Source organism: Oncorhynchus tshawytscha, linkage group LG28 (assembly GCF_018296145.1).
Source record: "Oncorhynchus tshawytscha isolate Ot180627B linkage group LG28, Otsh_v2.0, whole genome shotgun sequence".
Lineage (NCBI taxonomy): Eukaryota > Metazoa > Chordata > Actinopteri > Salmoniformes > Salmonidae > Oncorhynchus > Oncorhynchus tshawytscha.
In genome coordinates this window covers 30,275,180-30,295,769 of record NC_056456.1, presented here as the reverse complement: position 1 = coordinate 30,295,769, position 20,590 = coordinate 30,275,180, and the positions used below count along the sequence as shown (strand labels likewise).

The following is a 20,590-nucleotide window of genomic DNA, read 5'->3' as shown; positions in this document are numbered from 1 at the left end:
CAGAGAGGGGAGAGGTCAGGTTAGTCTTATCTGTGAATGTGTCTGTAACTATTCCTAAACCATGTGAAGGGATGGCGTGATTAAAGGGGAACCAGTTAGTTGGCTCCACAATGTCTGTGTGCCAGTCACTCCTCTCCGTGAGGTTGTCCAGGAGGGATTGTATTTTTGATGGGAGTATCTAGAATTAACCATTCATATATGCCATTGGATGAGGTAATGTTTTGGTACTATGTTGTACCAAGAACGAGAAGTAGAACCTCGTTTTAGGAGAGCAAACTGAATGATAATTTATAGCTAATGCTGTCTGGCTATGGGATACTCATCTCTCAAGTAAAGTCTTCCTTTGTGCAGTTTTCCTAAGACCTGTGGTTTGTCATGTCGACTAGGGGGTGGATCTTTGCTATAAAGGATCTCAGTTGCCATTATGTTGACACTCTCAGAGAATTCATTCATAGACACTGAATTGATCTGAGAGTCACTGGGCTATGGTGAAGCTCATACATAATTAAATGTGGACTTTATGATATAACTCTGACTTGTGTGTGGTTTGCTCTCTCATTATTTAGTAACACAGGACATTTCCATGACAGCTCTCATGCATGCTTCAGTGCTGCAGTCCTCGAAGCGAGCATAGAAGTAATTTAGCTCGTCTGGTAGGCTTGTGTCACTGGGCAGCTCGCGGCTGTGTTCGCCAACACATGTTCCGTCTGTTCCTTCTGATCAGAAGCACAAAAAATCTAAACAAGACCGCCTCTCGTGATCCTCACAGCCTTCACTTTACCCAGCACTCTCTCCACCAGTTTGGAAAACTCAAATGATTTCTTCAAAATTGGTACTCTGCTTAGCTGCCCCTCTTTAACAAACCATACTCCTATTAGATATGAAGGGACATTCTCATCACTATACACTACTTTGCGCCGTTTTCCATTCTTTTGGACAATACTCCAATTCTCCTTGATTCTATTGCCATTGTATTCAGAATCCACTTCATCATCCGCTGACACCATCTTTACTCCCTCAAGACTAGTTTTGGTTGATAGCGCTAACAGAATGTCTAGAGAGTCTCCTCGATGTATGGGGGAAAGGGCTCGGGACACACCCGAGCCCAGGTGTGTCCCATTTCGCTGATGACCCTCCCAGCTCCACCCACCAACATCCTATTAAACCTGTTTGGGATAGGGGGCAGTATTTTCACGTTCGGATGAAAAGCATGTCCAGAGTAAACTGCCTGCTACTCAGGCCTAGAAGCTAATATATGCATATTATTAGTAGATTTGGATATGAAACACTCTGAAGTTTCTAAAACTGTTTGAATGATGTCTGTGAGTATAACAGAACTCATATGGCAGGATAAAACCTGAGAAAAATCCAACCAGGAAGTGGGAAATCTGAGGTTTATAGTTTTTCAACTCATTGCTTTTCCAAGATACAGTGTAAATGGGGTCATATTGCACTTCCTACGGCTTCCACTACGTCAACAGTCTTCAGAACCTTGTTTCAGGCTTCTACTGTGAAGGGGGAGCGAATAAGAGCTGTTTGACTAAGAGGTCTGGCAGAAGGCCATGAGCTAAATCATGCGCGTGGCCATGAGAGCGAGCTGCATTCCTTTTCATTTCTAAAGACAAAGGAATGGTCCGGTTGAAACATTATTGAAGATTTATGATAAAAACATCCTAAGATTGTTCTATACATCGTTTTGACATGTTTCTACAATCTGTAATATAACTTTTTGGGCTTTTCGTCTGAACTTTCGCCTGGACTTGCCCACGCTTTGTGAATTTCGATTGGTGAACTAAACGCGCTAACAAAAAGGAGGTATTTGGACATAAATTATGCCCTTTATCGAACAAAACAAACATTTATTGTGGAACATGAAGTCCTATGAGTGCCATCTGATGAAGATCAAAGGTTAGTGATTAATTTTATCTCTATTTCTGCTTTTTGTGACTCCTCTCTTTGGCTTGAAAATGGATGTATGTTTTTTTGTGACTAGGCTCTGTCCCAACATAATCATATGGTGTGCTTTCGCTTTAAAACCTTTTTGAAATTGGATACGATGGGCAGATTAACAAGAAGTTAAGCTTTAATTTGGTGTATTGCACTTGTGAATGTATGAAAGTTAAAAATGTCAAAAAAGCATTTTTGAATTTCACGCTCTGCCTTTTCAGCGGATGTTGTCGAGGGGTTCCCTAGCCTTAAGAAGTTTTAAGGAAAAGAAGAGCGGGCAGACAGAGTGGGAGGGTCATTCGGGCAGACAGAGTGGGAGGGTCATCACACCCTGCACACATTAAAACCTCACCACTATTCCACTACTTTGGCCCTGTCTGATCCTACTCCAGGCCAGCATCCTTGGAGGAAGGCTCAATGTTGTTCAAAACATCTTGTAGCTCTTCTGCAGTAAAGTCTCGTACACCCAAGTACTTCTCTGCAACTGCCATCACAACATTTATCCATTGTGATTTACATTCCTATTCCTGCGGTACATCTGACAACCATGAACAGCAAACAAGCAACCTTACTGAAGCACATGTTTTTCCTATCACTCTCTATTGGCATTGGGATCCTCTTAGGATCCCTCACCCTTGACCCATCTGGACGACACCTTCTGCACTACTCTGATCCTAGCAACCTCAACCTGCTTTTCTCGCATTGGACAGCTCTGATCTCCGGTACCATGGGTACCACTACAGTTTACACACACAACTTTTTTCCCCGCCGATACTACACATTCCTTTGTCTCATGTCCTCCTGCACACTTCTCACATCTAGGAATCTCCCTCCTACACACTGCTGCCACATGACCATAAGCTTGATACCTAAAACGTAATAGATTCAGGTAGAAATCTCTCACGGGATGACTGACACAACCTAACTTGACTGTATCTGGTAAAGACATGCATACCAATTCTGTCCTACAGACAGTGTTTTTTCTGTTTCACCATGCTCTCAACTGGGTCTGTGTCACATCAAACTGCGGGCGCCACAGACACCGGGAAGCTTCAACTTCAGTTGATCCTCCTCAACACTTAATACCACTCCAGTCATCACTCCTTTCAACGGCACCCTGCTCCGGAGAGGAAAACAAGTCACAGTTCTTCTCCCTAATCTCGTGGTGCAGAGCGCACGCTCCCTCCCTCTGTACAGCAGAAACACCAAAAATCGACACGATTCCACTTCGAGTCCCTTTCAACAACCTCTTCTCCACCAAACATGGATCGGCCAGAAGGAAAGGAACCATTCTCTCCAAATATCTCACTCCCACTGGGCCAAAATCATCTTTATCACCTCGGTAAGGCTCAAACTCGGCAGTCTTTACCGCAACTGCCACCGAAGTTAATTCATTCTCACTCTCGTCATGTTCAATTTAATTCTGTAGCATGCCATATTTACTCTTAATATTTACTCACTTTCTTCCTTTTTTTCCCGCACGGCTTCTTTAATGGGTTCCTCCGACTCCAGCTCCAAATCGGAAAATCATTTGGGCGTAGGCCTACCCACCATCTTTTCCATGACCCTGCTGCTGTCACTGTCCCATCACTTGAAGGACCATGCGTGCATCACTTTATAAGAAGTACGTCATCAGTGACGTCCGAAGCTTCGCTTGATCACGTCTGTTGCAAAATGCGAGATCCCACTGATTTCACTGTGTTTCCGGTGCTCTCTTAGATTAAGCTGCTTTCAAACACTGACCTCTACTGGATACCATACTAATATAGTTAGGATTTTGTACATATCATTTCACTTGACTGGAAGTTTAGCAGGTTAGAGTAGGGAACTATGGAACAGTCAGGGACGTGAGGGTCTGAGGTCAAATCCTGTTGAATGCACACTATTTTGAAAAATGTGAAACCACACTTTACACTTTTGTTTAAATTATTTATTTAGTATAAGTTTGTCTTATTAAGCATCCTAAATTAATGCCATATATTCCGTTTTTGAGAAATAGTCAACTTGAAGGCAAAAAAGGGAAGCATGATGTAAGATGCAAACCTGGTAATCCAACTGATTATACTGTAGGCTATTAAAGCCAACAATATATCACTACACCACTGAGTATTGTTAAAATGGAGAAAAAAAACTACCTGATAATCACAATATGCTATTGTTAGAGGAATTCTAAATTCCTATATGTTTTGTAGCCAAAAACCAAATTCACACTCTATCTATTTCATAATAAGTTGTAAATTTATCATTTGCATGAAATAGCAAGAGACCAGTCTTAAAAACAAGTTCAGCATTTATTCTTGATGAGTACTGACCCAAAATACAAAGAACATTACATTTTAAAGAGAAGATCAAAATGACGTCATCAGTTCTCACACATTCTCCGATCCACACAATAGCGCAGTGTCTTCAGGTTTGGAGATTGTCTTCTACTCCCCTCATAAAACAAACATTCCAATCTGTCGAAAAGATATACTCTTCTCCACTAATGGAACATCAAAGAACATTCTTATCTGTCTAAAGAGATATACCCTCCTTCTCCCTTAAACCCGCAAGGTACAGACAATTCATTCGTTTTAACTACATTTTCAGTCCTAGTTTAACTAAAAACCCATACATTTCATACCACAACGTAATAGTATTAAAATAAATGGTTCTAATTTAAATGTATACATAATTAATCATTTCAACTATAATTTCCTCTAACAAATGTATTGCTGTCCAGCAGATGTCACTAGTGTGCATTGTGAGTAATGAAGCTCCGAGTAATGAACCTATTTTCGACACGATTGGCTGGAAAGCCTCAATGTTTCAGGAAGCTATGTTTCCCAATCACTAGCAATAAGGGCAACATGCCATAGACCTACACATACAACTCCCGATCATACGCTCCATGTAGTAAATTTCTTCTACAATGTCTATCCATTGTGTCACTGTAGGAGGGTCTTTTTGTAGCCATTTCCTAGTTACAGCCTTTTTACTGGCTGCCAGTAGGACCTTCAAGAGCTACTTTTCTCTATTATGTAAGTTATCGGTTATTTCACCCATGTACAAAGAAATTCATGTTTGTTTGAGGTCAAATCCCATTATTTTTCCAATGTTAGATCTTATTTCTCCCCAGTAAGTTTAGATTGCGGGGCAAGTCCAAAAGATATGAGAGTGGTCCGCCCTCAATAGACCGCATTCTCTCCAACAAGGATGTAGGGAACCAGTCTGTTTTGATTTCAGTCTAGGTGATATGAAGAAACGTATAACATTCTTACATCAGAATTCTCTCAATGACCTTGAGTTGGTGGAGCAATGATGAGTCTCTAATATGTTCAACCATGTTTCATCAGTTATTTCAATGTTAAGTTCCTCCTCCCATTTCTTTTTAATTTAGTTTGTAGAATGTTTCTTTGAGAATTGAATACCCAAGTAGAGATTTGAAATAGTTTTTTTGTTACTCCCCAAGTTGTATGCGTTAGTGAATACTTGGATTAATTTTGGAGGTGCTCGAGGGTCAGTCACTTTTATCTCCCTTAAGAAATAGTGTCGAACTTGTAGGTATCTGTAAAAATCTTGTTTATCCAAGCCATGTTTTTTACTTAGGTCCTGGAAGTTATCTAGGTTCCCAATCCATATAATTGTACTGAATGATGTGATGCCTTTCTGCGTCCATTGTTTAAACCTGCTGTCCTGAGTTGCAGGGATGAAGCTGGGGTCATATGCTTATAATTTCTGTCTAAATTATTTTGCTTAACTACCCTAAACCATGTCTTCAGAGAGAAATTAATCCACTGATTTTGTCTATTGTATATTTATTTTACCATCTCCTTATTTCCCAGTACTGACTGAATGGGTATCTCTGTCAAAGTAGTCTTGATGTCTTTCCATTTGGATTCGTATTCTGAATTGCACCAACACACCAGGGGTCTCAATTGGGCTGACACATAATAATCTTTTAGGTTTGGTAAGGCCATAACCCCACAGTTTTTTGGTAACTGTAATGTTGTATATCTAGTTCTTGGTCTCTTACTGTTCCAGATAAACCTTGATATCCGTTTATCCCTAAACTGTTTAGGTCCAGGTGAAGTTATACCTACTCTGCAGCTCTTCCTGTGGGGTATAATTATATACTAGGGCTTGGGTCTTGTGTACGTTAAGCACATACCCTGAATATGTTCCAAATGTTTGTAAAACATCCATCAATCTAGGTACACTTGAGCCTGGGTCTTTAAGGAATAACAGAACGTCATCAGCATACATGCATATCTTATGTTCACTGCCTCTTATTGTTATTCCCTCTAAGGTTGGGTCCTGTCTTATTGCCTGTGCTAACGGTTCGAGGTACAAGGAGAAGAGCGTGGGTGAAAGATTACAGCCTTGTCTTGCCCCTCGCTCTAATTTTATCGTTCTTGTCAAATGTCCATGTATCTTTATTCTAGCGGTCAGACATGAATACAGTGTTTTGATGCACTGTATCACTTCTTTGTTGAAACCAAATATTTCCATAACTTGGAATAGGTAATCCCATCCCACTGAATCAAATGCTTTTTCTGCATCTAGGCTGATTAATATTGCACTTGTCTTATTCTGAGTAATGTGGTCCATGACATGTAGTGTTCTTCTTATATTGTCCTGTGTCTGCCTATTTTGTATGAAACCAGTTTGATCTCTGTCAATCAATTCTGGGATTATGTTCTCCATTCTTTTGGCTATTATTGATGCATATAGTTTATAATCTGTGTTAAGAATTGTGATAGGTCTATATGAACTGCATTCTTTCTTATCTTTACCCTCTTTTGGGATTACTGATATGATGGCCTCTCTCTATGACGGTGGGAGACCACCCTCCCTCAAAGTCCAGTTAAAACAGGCCTTAAGTAGAGGTGCTAATTGTTCTCTGAAGGTCTTGAACCATTATGAAGGGAAGCCATCAATGCCTGGAGACTTGTTGACCTTTTGTTGAGATATTGCTTCATTAATTTCTTTGGTGGATATTTCTAAAGTTAGTCTATCATTTTGCTTTGTCCCAATTGAGGGGAGATCAAGTGAGGTCAAAAAGTGCTCTATTGTCTGTGCATCTGCCTTCTCTGGTTGCTTGTACAAATTTGTGTAATATGATTCAAATGCATTCTGTGTTTCATCTAATTTGCATGTGATCTTTTTTGTTTTGGGGTCTTTTATTTTGAAAATGGTATTCTGTGCTTGTTGTTTCCTGAGTCTCCATGCAAGTAATTTGGTTGCCTTTGAGCCTGCTTCATAATATTGTTGTTTCAGGAACCTAAGCTTTTTCTCTACTTCTTCTCTATAAATCTGGGCAATTTCCTATTTTACCTTTTGAAACTCTCGTAATATAAGAGGGTCTTTGTATTGACTATGAGATTGTTCTAAGTTTCTTAGGGTTTCCTGTAATTTCAGTAGTTTCTGTGCTTTAATCGCTTTCTTGAGAGATGATGTGGCTATGATCTTCCCTCTAATAACTGCCTTAGCTGCATCCCACAATATAGCAGGAGATACTTCCCCATTATCATTATTCTCCAGATAGATGTTCAATTCTGTCTTTATTTATTCCTTGAATGCTGGATCATTCAGCATGCTTGTATTAAGTCTCCATATAGTATTTCTTGGTTTGCTATCAAGGTGTAGAGTTAGGTAAACTCCATTATGATCTGCTAAGTCGCTCTGCCCGATCCTACAATCCTTAAGCCTGTGTCTATCTGCACTGTACATAAAAAAGTAGTCTAACCTGGAGTATTCTGTGTGGCGCGCTGAGTAAAAAGAATATTCCTTATCGGTCTTGTGGGTGTCACGCCATACATCGAGCAGTCTTAGATCCTGCAATATCCTATTGATCTTTTTGGCAACTCGGTTCAATTTCCTATTTTGGTTTGTGCTGTCCAATTTTGAGTTTAGAACTGTGTTAAAATCCCCTCCACAGATAAGTGTGCCAGTGGTTTCTGTGGCAATTAAATCAAACACCTTCCTGTAGAAGACCATGTCACTCCCTGGGGGTGCGTATACATTAAATAATGTAACTTCCTTGTTATCCAGTTTACATTTAACAAGTATAAATCTACCCTCCTTGTCTTTTATTTCTGACATAAACTCAAAATTAACTGAATTTGGGATCAAGATTGCAACTCCCCTTCTACCCATTTTGTAAGAAGAAAAAAAAGTGTTCCTGTATCCCATTTTCTTGTGTTTCTTGTGTTCAGGTGTGGATAAGTGAGTTTCCTGACAGAATAGTATGTCAACTCTCTCCCGTTTCATCTTTGCTATGACCTTACTTCTCTTGATGTCACTCCCCAGTCCGTTTACATTGAGACTTATGACCTTAAATTCCCCATGATGCATCGATATCAATAAAAAACCCTGTGCACCAAATCTGCCTGCTTCTCATGAACCTAAAAATGACAGAAAAATCAAGAACGATAATAAAGTAAACCAAAGTGGGAAGATACTTTGGTATTTGGACTCCCATGTCAGAGGACTGTCTCTTGCCTCTGGGGTTTAAGGGGATGAGCCTGTCTGCAGGATGGGCCCCTCGCTCAGATATGAAAATGAGTGACGCAGTCACAAACAAGACCTGGTGGAACTGAAAATAATAAGAGCGCCTATTTCGTCGCTTATACACATCTTAATTACAAGTGAAAACTATATCGGTCATGCGTGCATATCATGAATCCTCCCCTTGAAACGCCCTTCTGTCACTCCATTGTCAATGTGTCATTAATCCTTAGCTAATATATATGTTATCAACATGACGCTACTTAGTGTGTTCGTAAAGAACACATGCTTTTGACTACTCACCCTTGTTCAGTTTCGGGGATATAAGAAAATAGGGGATATATTTTACCTATTGCAATATCAACCTTGCTCGAGTCTTTCCGCTGGTGATGTCACCTCTCTCCTGGCGCTATAGTCCACTGGGAAGCCCCTTGACTTCAGGTCCTCAGCTGCCTTGTCTGCATTCTCGCATGTAACCAGGACATTTTCCAGAAATACCCGCATTTTTGCCAGGTATGGTGTTTGGAAGCGAATACCCTTCTCTTTAAGTGCTTTCTTAATGGGGGTGTATTCTTTCCTTTTCAGTATCTCTCCCGCGTAGTCATGATCAAAGAACACTCGTTGGCCTTGGAAGTTAACAGGCTTTTTCCAGGTTGCATGTAAGACTTTCTCTTTGACTGAGAATTTTAGGAACCATACTACTATGGATCTTGGTGGGGCGCCGCTGGGGCGTTTTGAGGCCAGAGCTCGGTGTGCTCTCTCGATTCCCAGGTCAGTGTCGTCTTCAAGTATGTCTTTGAATAGACCCTCCACGAAGTTGGGCATAGTATTTTTCTGCACCCTCTACCACGTTATAAAGTCTAATGTTGTTTCGACGTGAGAAACCTTTGAGTTCTGTCACTTTTGCCTGTAGTGCGTGTTGGTTTTTCAGTGACTGTTCAAGTATTTCCTTGACTGCTGAGTTCCATGTGTCCGTTTCCCCAATGCGCTGTTCTGAGTCCCCCATTCTTGTAGATATGCTGTGAAGTTCTAATTTGTTTTCTTCCAGTTTCTGGTTAATGTCCTTCTTGAACTCATTTAGTTATTTTCTTACATCTTCTCAAAGTTCTTCTCGTAAGCCTGTGAGCGCCTCGAGCAATTCCTCCTTCATCACCTCACGAAATGAGGGTTCCTTTGCTGCTGCTATCTTATTTGCGCTAGCATTAGCCATTTCGGGTTTGTCGATGATTATATCTTCTACTGTCTTGTTATGGGCTGTTGTTGTAGCTCCGTGACCTTTTCCTATTTTCCCCTTTTCCATTTTGCTTAAGTTATTATAATGCTCAGAGTAAATACTTGAATTTAGTGAGGGAAATACCCAACCGATGTGCAGTACGAAAAACTAAGCAGCCATTTCCTAAGTTGCGTCACCGGAAGCCCCCTTAATCTAAGGAATATGAATTGATTTATAAGTATATTTTAGCAGTTACATTTAGTTTTGATATTTTAGTACTTTTTAAAACAAATCATTTTACTCAAGTAGAATTTTGCAGAACATATTTTGTATTTAACCTTTATTTGACTAGGCAAGTCAGTTAAGAAAAAAAATATTATTTACAATGACAGCCTAGGAACAGTGGGTTAACTGACTCATTCAGGGGCAGAAGGACGGATTTGTCAGCTCAGGGATTCGATCCACCAACCTTTCAGTTACTGGACCAACGCTCTAACCACTAGGCTACCTGCCTTCCTTTAGGACCTGGCTTCAGTTTGGGCCTCTTCCCTAGCAAGTCCCATTCCCCTCCGCGCCTGCCTGTCAAGTTCAACAAGAACCTCTACAATGAGGAGGAAGACGAAGACCCGATGCTCAGCAAGTTCAACTGCACTCACACGGGGGTCTACGTGATCTCCTACCACATCACCCTACGCAACCGGACCCTGCGTGCCACATTGGTGATTAACTGTGTGAAGAGGCTGTGGAAGCTTGACCTCCTGTATGGCTAGCACATCAACCAGGCATCAAATCTGGCTCTGCTGCATCTGGCAGCAGAGGACCAGGTGTGTCTGGAGACGCTAAGGGTGTGGAACATAGTTTACTCCAGCAGCGAGGACTTCAAGCTCTATGCCGACCCCATGGCCTGACCTACGACCTTGCCTGTGAACCCGGCTTGACCTCTACATGACATTGACCTCTGCATGCCAACTTATGCTGACTCTGAACTGCCTCCAAACTCTTTTCACTAAAATGATAAATCATCTCTGTCAATATAGCTACTGCTACTAACAATGTTCCTGCTTATTGTTATCAAAATAATCTGACCAAATGCTTGCTGTATTTGGATGGTGAAGGCTGTAACACTTTATGCAATGTTTACACGTTCTTACAATGCAATAAAGCACTGCTAATGCTTGAAATGAAAATTGCTTGAATTTTGTGAGTTTAGGTCTGAACCTATCTAGACTTACCACAACTGATCTTAGTCTATGGTCACCACCAAAATATATCTGACTGAAACGTACATGCTATTTCCCCTACTAGAGGCCACTGGGACATCACAGTTTGAAGAGGAGGGCTGAATGGAGATTTTATTAATTCTACAGTATCATGTAAATATTATTTTTAAATACACTAAAATAGTGTTGATATTCATACAAATGTAGAGGGGAAACAAATGCACACATGGTATAATTATTTGTGTTACACCATCCAATCACAGATAGACAAATATAACTAGAAATCAAAATATGGCTCATTAAAAAAACAAGGAGGAGGCTAGTCACAAAGCAGCACTGTGATGTCACTGGCTCTCTTTTAGAAGCATGAATCTCCATGGAAACTACAAGTTCTACAGCATTCTAGAATACTGTTGCAATCACAGTGGTAGACAAAAACAGTTGATTTCTACCAGTTTTCTCTACTGTGAGACCTTTGAGAAGTAACGTTATGTTGACATAAAGATTGTCCAATCTTCACTCAGATTGATGGGAAGAATCCTGCCCCTGAAGAGTCAGTGAATCACCATCCCTTCCAATAACATCTTGCCAAAATGATCAGCTGGACAACCAATATGACACCCAGTCAGTTAGCAAGATGCAAGATGTCCAACTAGACTTCCAAAAAGGTGACATGTCAAATCACCAACAAGACATGCACGTTATGAATGATCCAAAGCAAGTTGAAATACAGAATGATCAGCAAGACATGCACCAGGATGTCCAGCAAGATGCAATGCCAAATTACCAGCAAGACATGCAACAAGACCAACAGCAAGATTTAAGCCCTTCCCTTCCAATAATGATGGCTTTGTCACAGCATGGCTTAGAAGTCAGTTGATATCCTTCAATCCCTTACAGACACCATCCTCACGGGATGAACTAGAAGACTCAAGTGATTCCTCACCTCCTACTCTGGTTCCCATCTTCAGGGATCACTATGTAGAACTAAGTGATTCATCCAGTGTCAACGACTCATCTTGGTCAGCGAGTCAGGGGGAATATAGCGACTCGGACTCTTCCACATCAGAAAGAGGGGAGCATATCAGCTATTCTGCCCCACTGACGCCAAAGAGTGAGGATGGTACAAGTGATTTGGCCCCACTTCTACAAAAGATTGAGGGTGGAATTAGCGAAGACAACACAACCTATTCTGCAACCTTAACGCCTAAGAGCGAAAGAGATCTCAGCAATTTGGATTTTTCGTCAACGGAGAGTGAGGCGAACATAATCGAAGCTGCCACCCAAACTGTCAGCAGACATGCTTTTCCACTGGCTTCTAATGGCTTAACCAGGGACCAAGGCCCCTCCTGGAAGCGGTGTCTTCTGGAGACCCTAACCCCAGCCTGGAGGAGTCCCAGCCTTGCTGTGAGGCTTTGGAGGACTGGGGCGGCATCTATAGCCTGTGTGGGAGCACCGAGACCCTCAATCTGGATCCCAGTCTGTCTGTGGATGATGCCCCACCAGTGGCCCCAAGCACTGCTGCTGACTCACCCCAGGATGGTTTATCAGGTGTGGCCTATGACCTTCCAAGACCTCCATGATGTCATCTCCTTGGAGTTGGATGGAGGGAGAGCAGGTTATTATTAGATTAACTATTAAAAAGGTATGGAAAAAATCCAAACATCGATGTGTGGAATAAAATCTCAGCACCATGTTGTGTTATCTCATTCATATCTCATTCGGAAGAACTTCATTTCAATTTAATGTATTTTTCTTCTGAATATTTAAGGTGATGTATGATATCATTTTTTATACACTATTTTACGATGGTGGACTCACATGCATGAATATAAATTATACATTGGGAAGATATAGCATGGAGAATGTTAACACATTAGCAAGACATCTTGCAGATGTTTATAGAATGTCTACATTCTAAATTCTTCAGTTCTACATCGTTTATACGTCGGCCAGACATCAACATTCTATTCTGATGTTTCTGTGACATCTTACCAATGTGCAAACTACATATTCCCTACACATTTTGATTTGTCGGCCGAAGGTGTGCGTTCTGACTGGGTAAGGGTTATCAGTGACTCTACTGCTCATCATTAACTTATCAACTCACTGCATCAACTTGCCTAGATCGTCAGATTTGGACATGACAGAAAAGTCTAACTATGACTTGGAGTCAGTTATTAGCTCGTCAAAATCATGACGTTATTAGCTCGTTAGAATGTCTTCAGTGAGGAAGAACCTTGAGTGTGTCTACTGGAGGTCTAGGTCCATATTCATAAAGTGTCTCAGAGTAGGAGTGCTGATCTGGGATCAGTGTTGCCTTTAAGATCATAATGAATAAGATTTCATGGACAGCGGGGACCTGATCCTATCAGCACTTCTACTATATGACGCTTTACGAATACGACTCAGGTCAAATCCAAGATGGCAGCGCAGTAGGACATGTACATCTCTCTTTGTCTTATCTCTTGTAAATAGCCAGTCTTTTTCGTATATATCTTAATCTCACCTTCTATCTACGAACTAAATATACTTTCCTGCAACCCGCCTCACCCAATGTGGTACGGATCTGCTATTTTTATTCCTTATAACCGGAACTTCCATCAGAAGCTAGCCAGCTAATTAGCTACTATTTGTTAGCCACGGCTAGCGGTCCTCGCCTTTTTCCCCCAGCATCAGCCAGCCTTAGCTCAGACAACACCTGCCAGTCTTGCACAGCGCGATATCAACCCAGAGCATATCGGACTGCTTCTCTCTACCATATCACCGGACTGCTTCTCTCTACCATATCACCGGATTCCTGACGCTCTGGATCATTACACCGAATCATTACTCGGGATCATCGCAGCTAGCTAGCTGGCTACTGTTAGCTTCTGTCCCAAAGCAAGCAACAGCTAGCTTTGAGCTAGCCTCGAGCTAGCACATATACCAGCTAATTCTAGGGCTACAACACCTCCTTTGCCAATTGGTCTGGTCCCTTTATTGTCGACACGGAGCCCCGCCGATCCATCACGACTGGACTGCCGATCTACCAACCCCGGCCCGCTAGCTTTTTGAACGCTGTGTCCCCTGCACACCCAGCATTGTAGTAACTACCGAACAGCACCCTGACTTACCTATTGCTGCTCTTTTTAGCCTATGATCACTCGACTACACAGCTGATGCCCCCTGGACTGTTTCAATAACACGGTACCTCATTTTGTTTACCTGTCGGCCCCAGCATCGAACTCAGGTCTTGTATGTACCTAACTGACCCGCTCTGCCCATTCATTGCCATTTACCCGTTGTTGTCTTAGCTCTCCTGATCCACACCTGTGATTGCTTTATGCCTTTCTCTAATGTCAATATACATTGTCTACTGCTGTCTTGGCTAGTTTTTATTGTTTTATTTCACTGTAGAGCCCTCAGTCCCGCTCAAAATGCCTAAGATCGCTCTTTCGTCCAAACCCACACACATGCGGAGACCTCACCTACGTTAATTGATGCATCCAGAGACAAAATCTCCTCCACTGTACTCACATCCTACCATACCCTTGTCTGTACATTATGCCTTGAATCTATTCTACCACGCCCAGAAATCTGCTCATTTTATTCTCTGTCCCCAACGCACTAGACAACCAGTTCTTATAGGCTTTAGCCATACCCTTATCCTACTCCTCCTCTGTTCCTCTGGTGGTGTAGAGGTCAACCCAGGCCCTGTAGCCCCAAGTTCCACTCCTATTCCCCAGGCACTAGCATTTGTTGACTTCTGTAACCGTAAAAGCCTTAATTTCATGCATGTTAACATAAGAAGCCTCCTCCATAATTTTTTCCCCCACTGCTTTAGCACTCTACGCCAACACTGATGTCGTAGATGTGTCTGAATCCTGGCTTAGAAAGGCCACCAAAAATTCTGAAATTTCCATCCCCAACTACAACATTTTCCACCAAGATAGAACTGCCAAAGGGGGTGGAGTTGCAATCTACTGCAGATACCTTGGTTCACTCCAGACCTGACTCCCCTTGACCAGCACAAAAACATCCTGTGGAGTACTGCATTAGCATTGAATAGCCCCCGCGATATGCAACTTTTCAGGGATGTTAGGAACCAATATACACAGGCAGTTAGGAAAGCAAAAGCTAGCTTTATCAAACAGAAATTTGCATCCTGTAGCACAAACTCCAAAAAGTTCTGGAACACTGTAAAGTCCATGGAGAATAAAAGCACGTCCTCCCTGCTGCCTTCTGCACTGAGGCTAGGAAACACTGTCACTACCGATAATTTCAATAAGCATTTTTCTACGGCTGGCCATGCTTTCCACCTGGCTACCCCTACCTCGGTCACAGCTCTGCACCTCCCACAGCACCTTGCCCAAATCCTCCCCTATTTCTCCTTCACCCAAATCCAGTTAGCTGAGGTTCTGAAAGAGCTGCAAAATCTGGACCCATACAAATCAGCTGGGCTAGACAATCTGGGCCCTCTCTTTCTAAAATTATCCACCGAAATTGTTGCAACCCCTATTACTAACCTGTTCAACCTCTCTTTTGTGTCGTCTGAGATCCCCAAAGATTGGAAAGCTGCCGCGTTCATCCCCCTCTTTTTATTTTATTTTTTATTTTACCTTTATTTAACTAGGCAAGTCAGTTAAGAACAAATTCTTATTTTCAATGATGGCCAAGGAACAGTGGGTTAACTGCCTGTTCAGGGGCAGAACGACAGATTTGTACCTTGTCAGCTTGGGGATTTGAACTTGCAACCTTCCGGTTACTAGTCCAACGCTCTAACCACTAGGGGTAGACATTTTCCATTTGTTTTGTCTTTGTTTCTACACACCTGTTTTTCATTCCCTAATTATTGTTCATGTATAAAACCCTCTGTTTCCCCCATGGTGTTGTGCAGGATTGTTTTATGTCATGTTCAGTAATGTTGGTGACTGGTTATTTCGACGGGTGCTGTTTTTTGCCCGTGCGTAAAAGTTGATGTTCGTGTATTTGTGTTTGGGCAAGTGTAATGTTTTACCGTGCACAATTCATTATTCTGAGTAAAGTTACATTGCTCCCAATTCTCTGCTCTCCTGCGCCTGACTGCATACACCAGCTACACCCACCATTATGACAACAGCCTTGGTTTCTCAAATGACTGCCTTGCCTGGTTCACCAACTACTTCTCAGATAGAGTTCCGTGTGTCAAATCGGAGGGCCTGTTGTCCGGACCTCTGGCAGTCACTATGGGGGTGCCACAGGGTTCAATTCTTGGGCCGACTCTTTTCTCTATATCAATGATGTTGCTCTTGCTGCTGATGATTCTCTGATCCACCTCTACGCAGACGATACCATTCTGTATACTTCTGGCCCTTCTTTGGACACTGTGTTAACTAACCTCCAGACGAGCTTCAAAGCCGTACAACTCTCCTTCCGTGGCCTCTAACTGCTCTTAAATGCAAGTAAAACTAAATGCATGCTCTTCAACCGATCGCTACCCGCACCTGCCCGCCCGTCCAGCATCACTACTCTGGACGGTTCTGACTTAGGTATTTGTAGTTGTCCACATATTCTAAGTGTCTGGTTAGACTGTAAACTCTCCTTCCAGACTCACATTAAGCATCTCCAATCCAAAATGAAATCTAGAATCGGCTTCCTGTTTCGCAACAAAGCATCCTTCACTCATGCTGCCAAACATACCCTCGTAAAACTGACTATCCTACCGATCCTTGACTTCGGCGATGTCATTTACGAAATAGTCTCCAACACTACTCAGCAAATTGGATGCAGTCTATCACAGTGCCATCAGTTCTGTCACCAAAGCCCCATATACCACCCACCACTGTGACCTGTATACTCTCGTTGGCTGGCCCTCGCTTCATATTCATCGCCAAACCCACTGGCTCCAGGTCATCTATAATGTAACGGCATTCCTCCTCCTCTTCTGAGGAGGAGTGGCGAGAAGGATCGGAGGACCAATGCGCAGCGTGGTAAGTGTCCATAACGTTTATTTAAAGATATAAACTGAACACTATGAAAATACATAACAATAAACATGAACATGAACGAAACTGAAACAGTACCGTGTGGCAACAAACACTCACACGGAAACAAACACCCACAACTCAAAAGTGAAACCCAGGCTACCTAAGTATGATTCTCAATCAGAGACAACTAATGACACCTGCCTCTGATTGAGAACCATACTAGGCTGAACTCAAAACCCCAACATAGAAAAACACACATAGACTGCCCACCCCAACTCACGCCCTGACCATACTAAATAAAGACAAAACAAAGGAAATCAAGGTCAGAACGTGACATATAAGTCTTTGCTGGGTAAAGCACCACCTTATCTCAGCTCACTGGTCACCATAGCAGCACCCACCCGTAGCACGTGCTCCAGCAGGTATATTTCACTGGTCACCCCTAAAGTCAATTCCTCTTTGGCCGCTTTTCCTTCCAGTTCTCTGCTGCCAATGACTGGAACGAATTGCAAAAATCACTGAAGCTGGAGACTCATATCTCCCTCACTAACTTTAATCATCAGTTGTCAGAGCAGCTTACAGATCATTGCACCTGTACATAGCCCATCTGTAAATAGCCCAGCCAACTACCTCATCCCCATATTATTATTTTTTCTTCTCCTTTGCACCCCAGTATCGTTACTTGCACATTCATCTTCTGCACATCTATCACTCCAGTGTTAAATTGCTAAATTGTAATTATTTCGCCACTATGGCCTATTTATTATCTTATCTCCCTAATCTTACGTCATTTGCACACACTGTATATAGACTTTTCTGTTGTGTTATTGACTGTATGTTTGTTTATTCCATGTGTAACTCTGTGTTGCTGTTTGTGTCGCACTGCTTTGCTTTATCTTGACCAGGTCGCAGTTGTAAATGAGAACTTGTTCTCAACTGGCCTACCTGGTTAAATAAAGGTGAAATAATAATAAATAAAAAGGGGGATGTCACGTCTTGACCTTAGTTCCTTTTTTATGTCTCTATTTTGGTTTGGTCGTGAGTTGGGGTGGGCATTCTATGTTTTTCATTCTATGTTTTGTTCTGTGTTGTATTTCTATGGGTTTGGCCTGGTATGGTTCCCAATCAGAAGAAGCTGTCAATAGTTGTCTCTGATTGAGAACCATACAGAGGTAGCCTGTTCCCACCTGTGTTTGTGGGTTGTTACTTTCTGTTTCTGTACCAGACAGAACTGTTTCGGTTGTTCTCTTTGTTGTTTTGTTAATCAGTGTTCAGTTCTATTTAATAAAACGATGAACACGTACCACGCTGCACCTTGGTCCTCACCTTCTTCCTCAGAATCCCGTTACAGGGGATGATGTGCCAGCCCGGCCCAGCTGACACTCACCCTGCCCATACCAACCACCGCCCTGGACTATGGACCACTATATTCCAGTCAACCATTCTGGATCGGATCAAAGGGCCCTTCTTTTTTTCCTTCATAGGAAATTATATTTGAGAACAGTGGCCAATCATGAAACAGATATAAAGTCAGGCCCTGTCAGGGAGCAATCACAAACACACACATTGTAAGGATCGTCGTCGGGAGAAAGAGAGGAGGACCAGGTCAGCGTGGTAAGTGTTCATCTTGTTTTAATAAGAAATACTGAACAAAACGACAAAACGAACAGTCCTGAACGGTGAAACAAACACAGAACAGAAAATAAACACCCACAACTCAAAAGTGAAACCAGGCTACCTAAGTATGATTCTCAATCAGGGACAACAATTGACAGCTGCCTCTGATTGAGAATCATACCAGGCCGAACACAGAAAATCCCAAATTATAGAAAAAAGAACATAGACAACACACCCAACTCACGCCCTGACCATACTAAAACAAAGACATAATAAAAGAACTAAGGTCAGAACGTGACACAGATGTACAGTCATGGCAACAGGTAAACAGAGAGGTTTCTATAAAAACCACTTCATGTTTCATGTTTCAGTCACTTCACCACTGTATTCAGCAAAATCATTAGGCACTTCCAATATCCAGGTCATTTGTTATTTATTTTATTATATAAAGACTGAATTCATGTTAGTACACTGTACAACACAGCATGATATATACAGTCCCAGTCAGAAGTTTGGACACACCAACTCATTCAAAGGTTTTTCTTTATTTTTACTCTTTTTTACACTGTAGAATAATAGTGAATACATCAAAACTATGAAATAACACACATGGAATCATGAAGTAACCAAAAAAGTGTTAATCAAATCAAACTATATTTTAGATTTTAGATTCTTGAAAGTAGCCAACCTTTGCCTTGATGACAGCTTTGCACCCTCTTGGCATTCTCTCAACCAGCTCATGAGGTAGTCACCTGGAATGCATTTCAATACAGGTGTGCCTTGTTAAAAGTTAATTTGTGGAATTTCTTTCCTTCTTAATTCGTTTGAGCCAATTAGTTGTGTTGTGACAAGGTAGGGGTGGTACACAGAAGATAGCCCTATTTTGACTTCCGGCGCCGACAGAGATGGCCGCCTCGCTTCGCGTTCCTAGGAAACTATGCAGTACCCCAGGTCATCTTAGGTTTCATTACATACAGTCGAGAAGAACTACTGAATATAAGATCAGCGTCAACTCACCATCAGTACGACCAAGAATATGTTTTTCACGACGCGGATCCTGTGTTCTGCCTTACAAACAGGACAACGGAGTGGATCCTATGCAGCGACCCAAAAAAATGACTCAGAAAGAGAGGGAAACGAGGCGGTCTTCTGGTCAGACTCCGGAGACGGGCACACCGTGCACCACTCCCTAGCATTCTTCTTGCCAATGTCCAGTCTCTTGACAACAAGGTTGATGAAATCCGAGCAAGGGTAGCATTCCAGAGGGACATCAGAGACTGTAACGTTCTTTGCTTCACGGAAACATGGCTCACTGGAGAGACGCTATCCGAAGCGGTGCAGCCAACGGGTTTCTCCACGCATCGGGCCGACAGAAACAAACATCTTTCTGGTAAGAAGAGGGGCGGGCGCGTATGCCTTATGGCCAACGTGACATGGTGTGATGAAAGAAACATACAGGAAATCAAATCCTTCTGTTCACCTGATTTAGAATTCCTCACAATCAAATGTAGACCGCATTATCTACCAAGAGAATTCTCTTCGATTATAATCACAGCCGTATATATCCCCCCCCAAGCAGACACATCGATGGCTCTGAACAAACTTTATTTAAAACCTGTTAAAGATAGGGCTGATTACTGCCCCCTTTGGAGGAATTGCGTGCCCATAGTAAACAGAAAAAAAATCTGTCAAAAATTGCTAATATATGCATATAAAAATTATTATTGAATAGAAAACACTCTAAAGCTTCTAAAACCGTTTAAATTATGTCTCTATGTAAAGCAGAACTCTCAATTCTCCCAAACTCTCTCGTCATCATAAAAGTTGGCCCAACTTTGACGTCATCGCCCCCACCCTTCCCAAGCACCTACAGTCCTGGGAACAGTTTTTATGTCTTCAGCGCGATGTCTGCTTTCAATGGGGCTTCTCATTGTGAGAATCGCGTGCTCACGAGAGTTTTGGCAGGCCGAAACCTTTCGGTCACGCGAAAAAACAGGTTACTCTCATGTGCGCTCTGCTCGGGTGATGTCTTTCTTCCAAGATTGATTAAACGACGCGTGTGTTTCTGATCGTCCTCAGGATTGCTGTGAACCTAGATAACATGCTAACGCTTGGTTCTGAACATAGTTTGACAAGTTTAGTCGACATATAATATG

General features: G+C 42.1%; 1 protein-coding gene across 1 annotated transcript; it reads left to right on the top strand.

The window, feature by feature from the left end:
- The first annotated feature begins 1,070 nt into the window (after positions 1–1,070).
- LOC112226379 (otolin-1-like) lies at positions 1,071–10,808 on the top strand. Its single transcript, XM_042307864.1, is given in 2 exon segments — positions 1,071–1,109; positions 10,153–10,808. Coding segments are annotated over 2 exon segments (444 nt in total). The 3' UTR covers positions 10,558–10,808.
- The last annotated feature ends 9,782 nt before the right edge of the window (positions 10,809–20,590 follow it).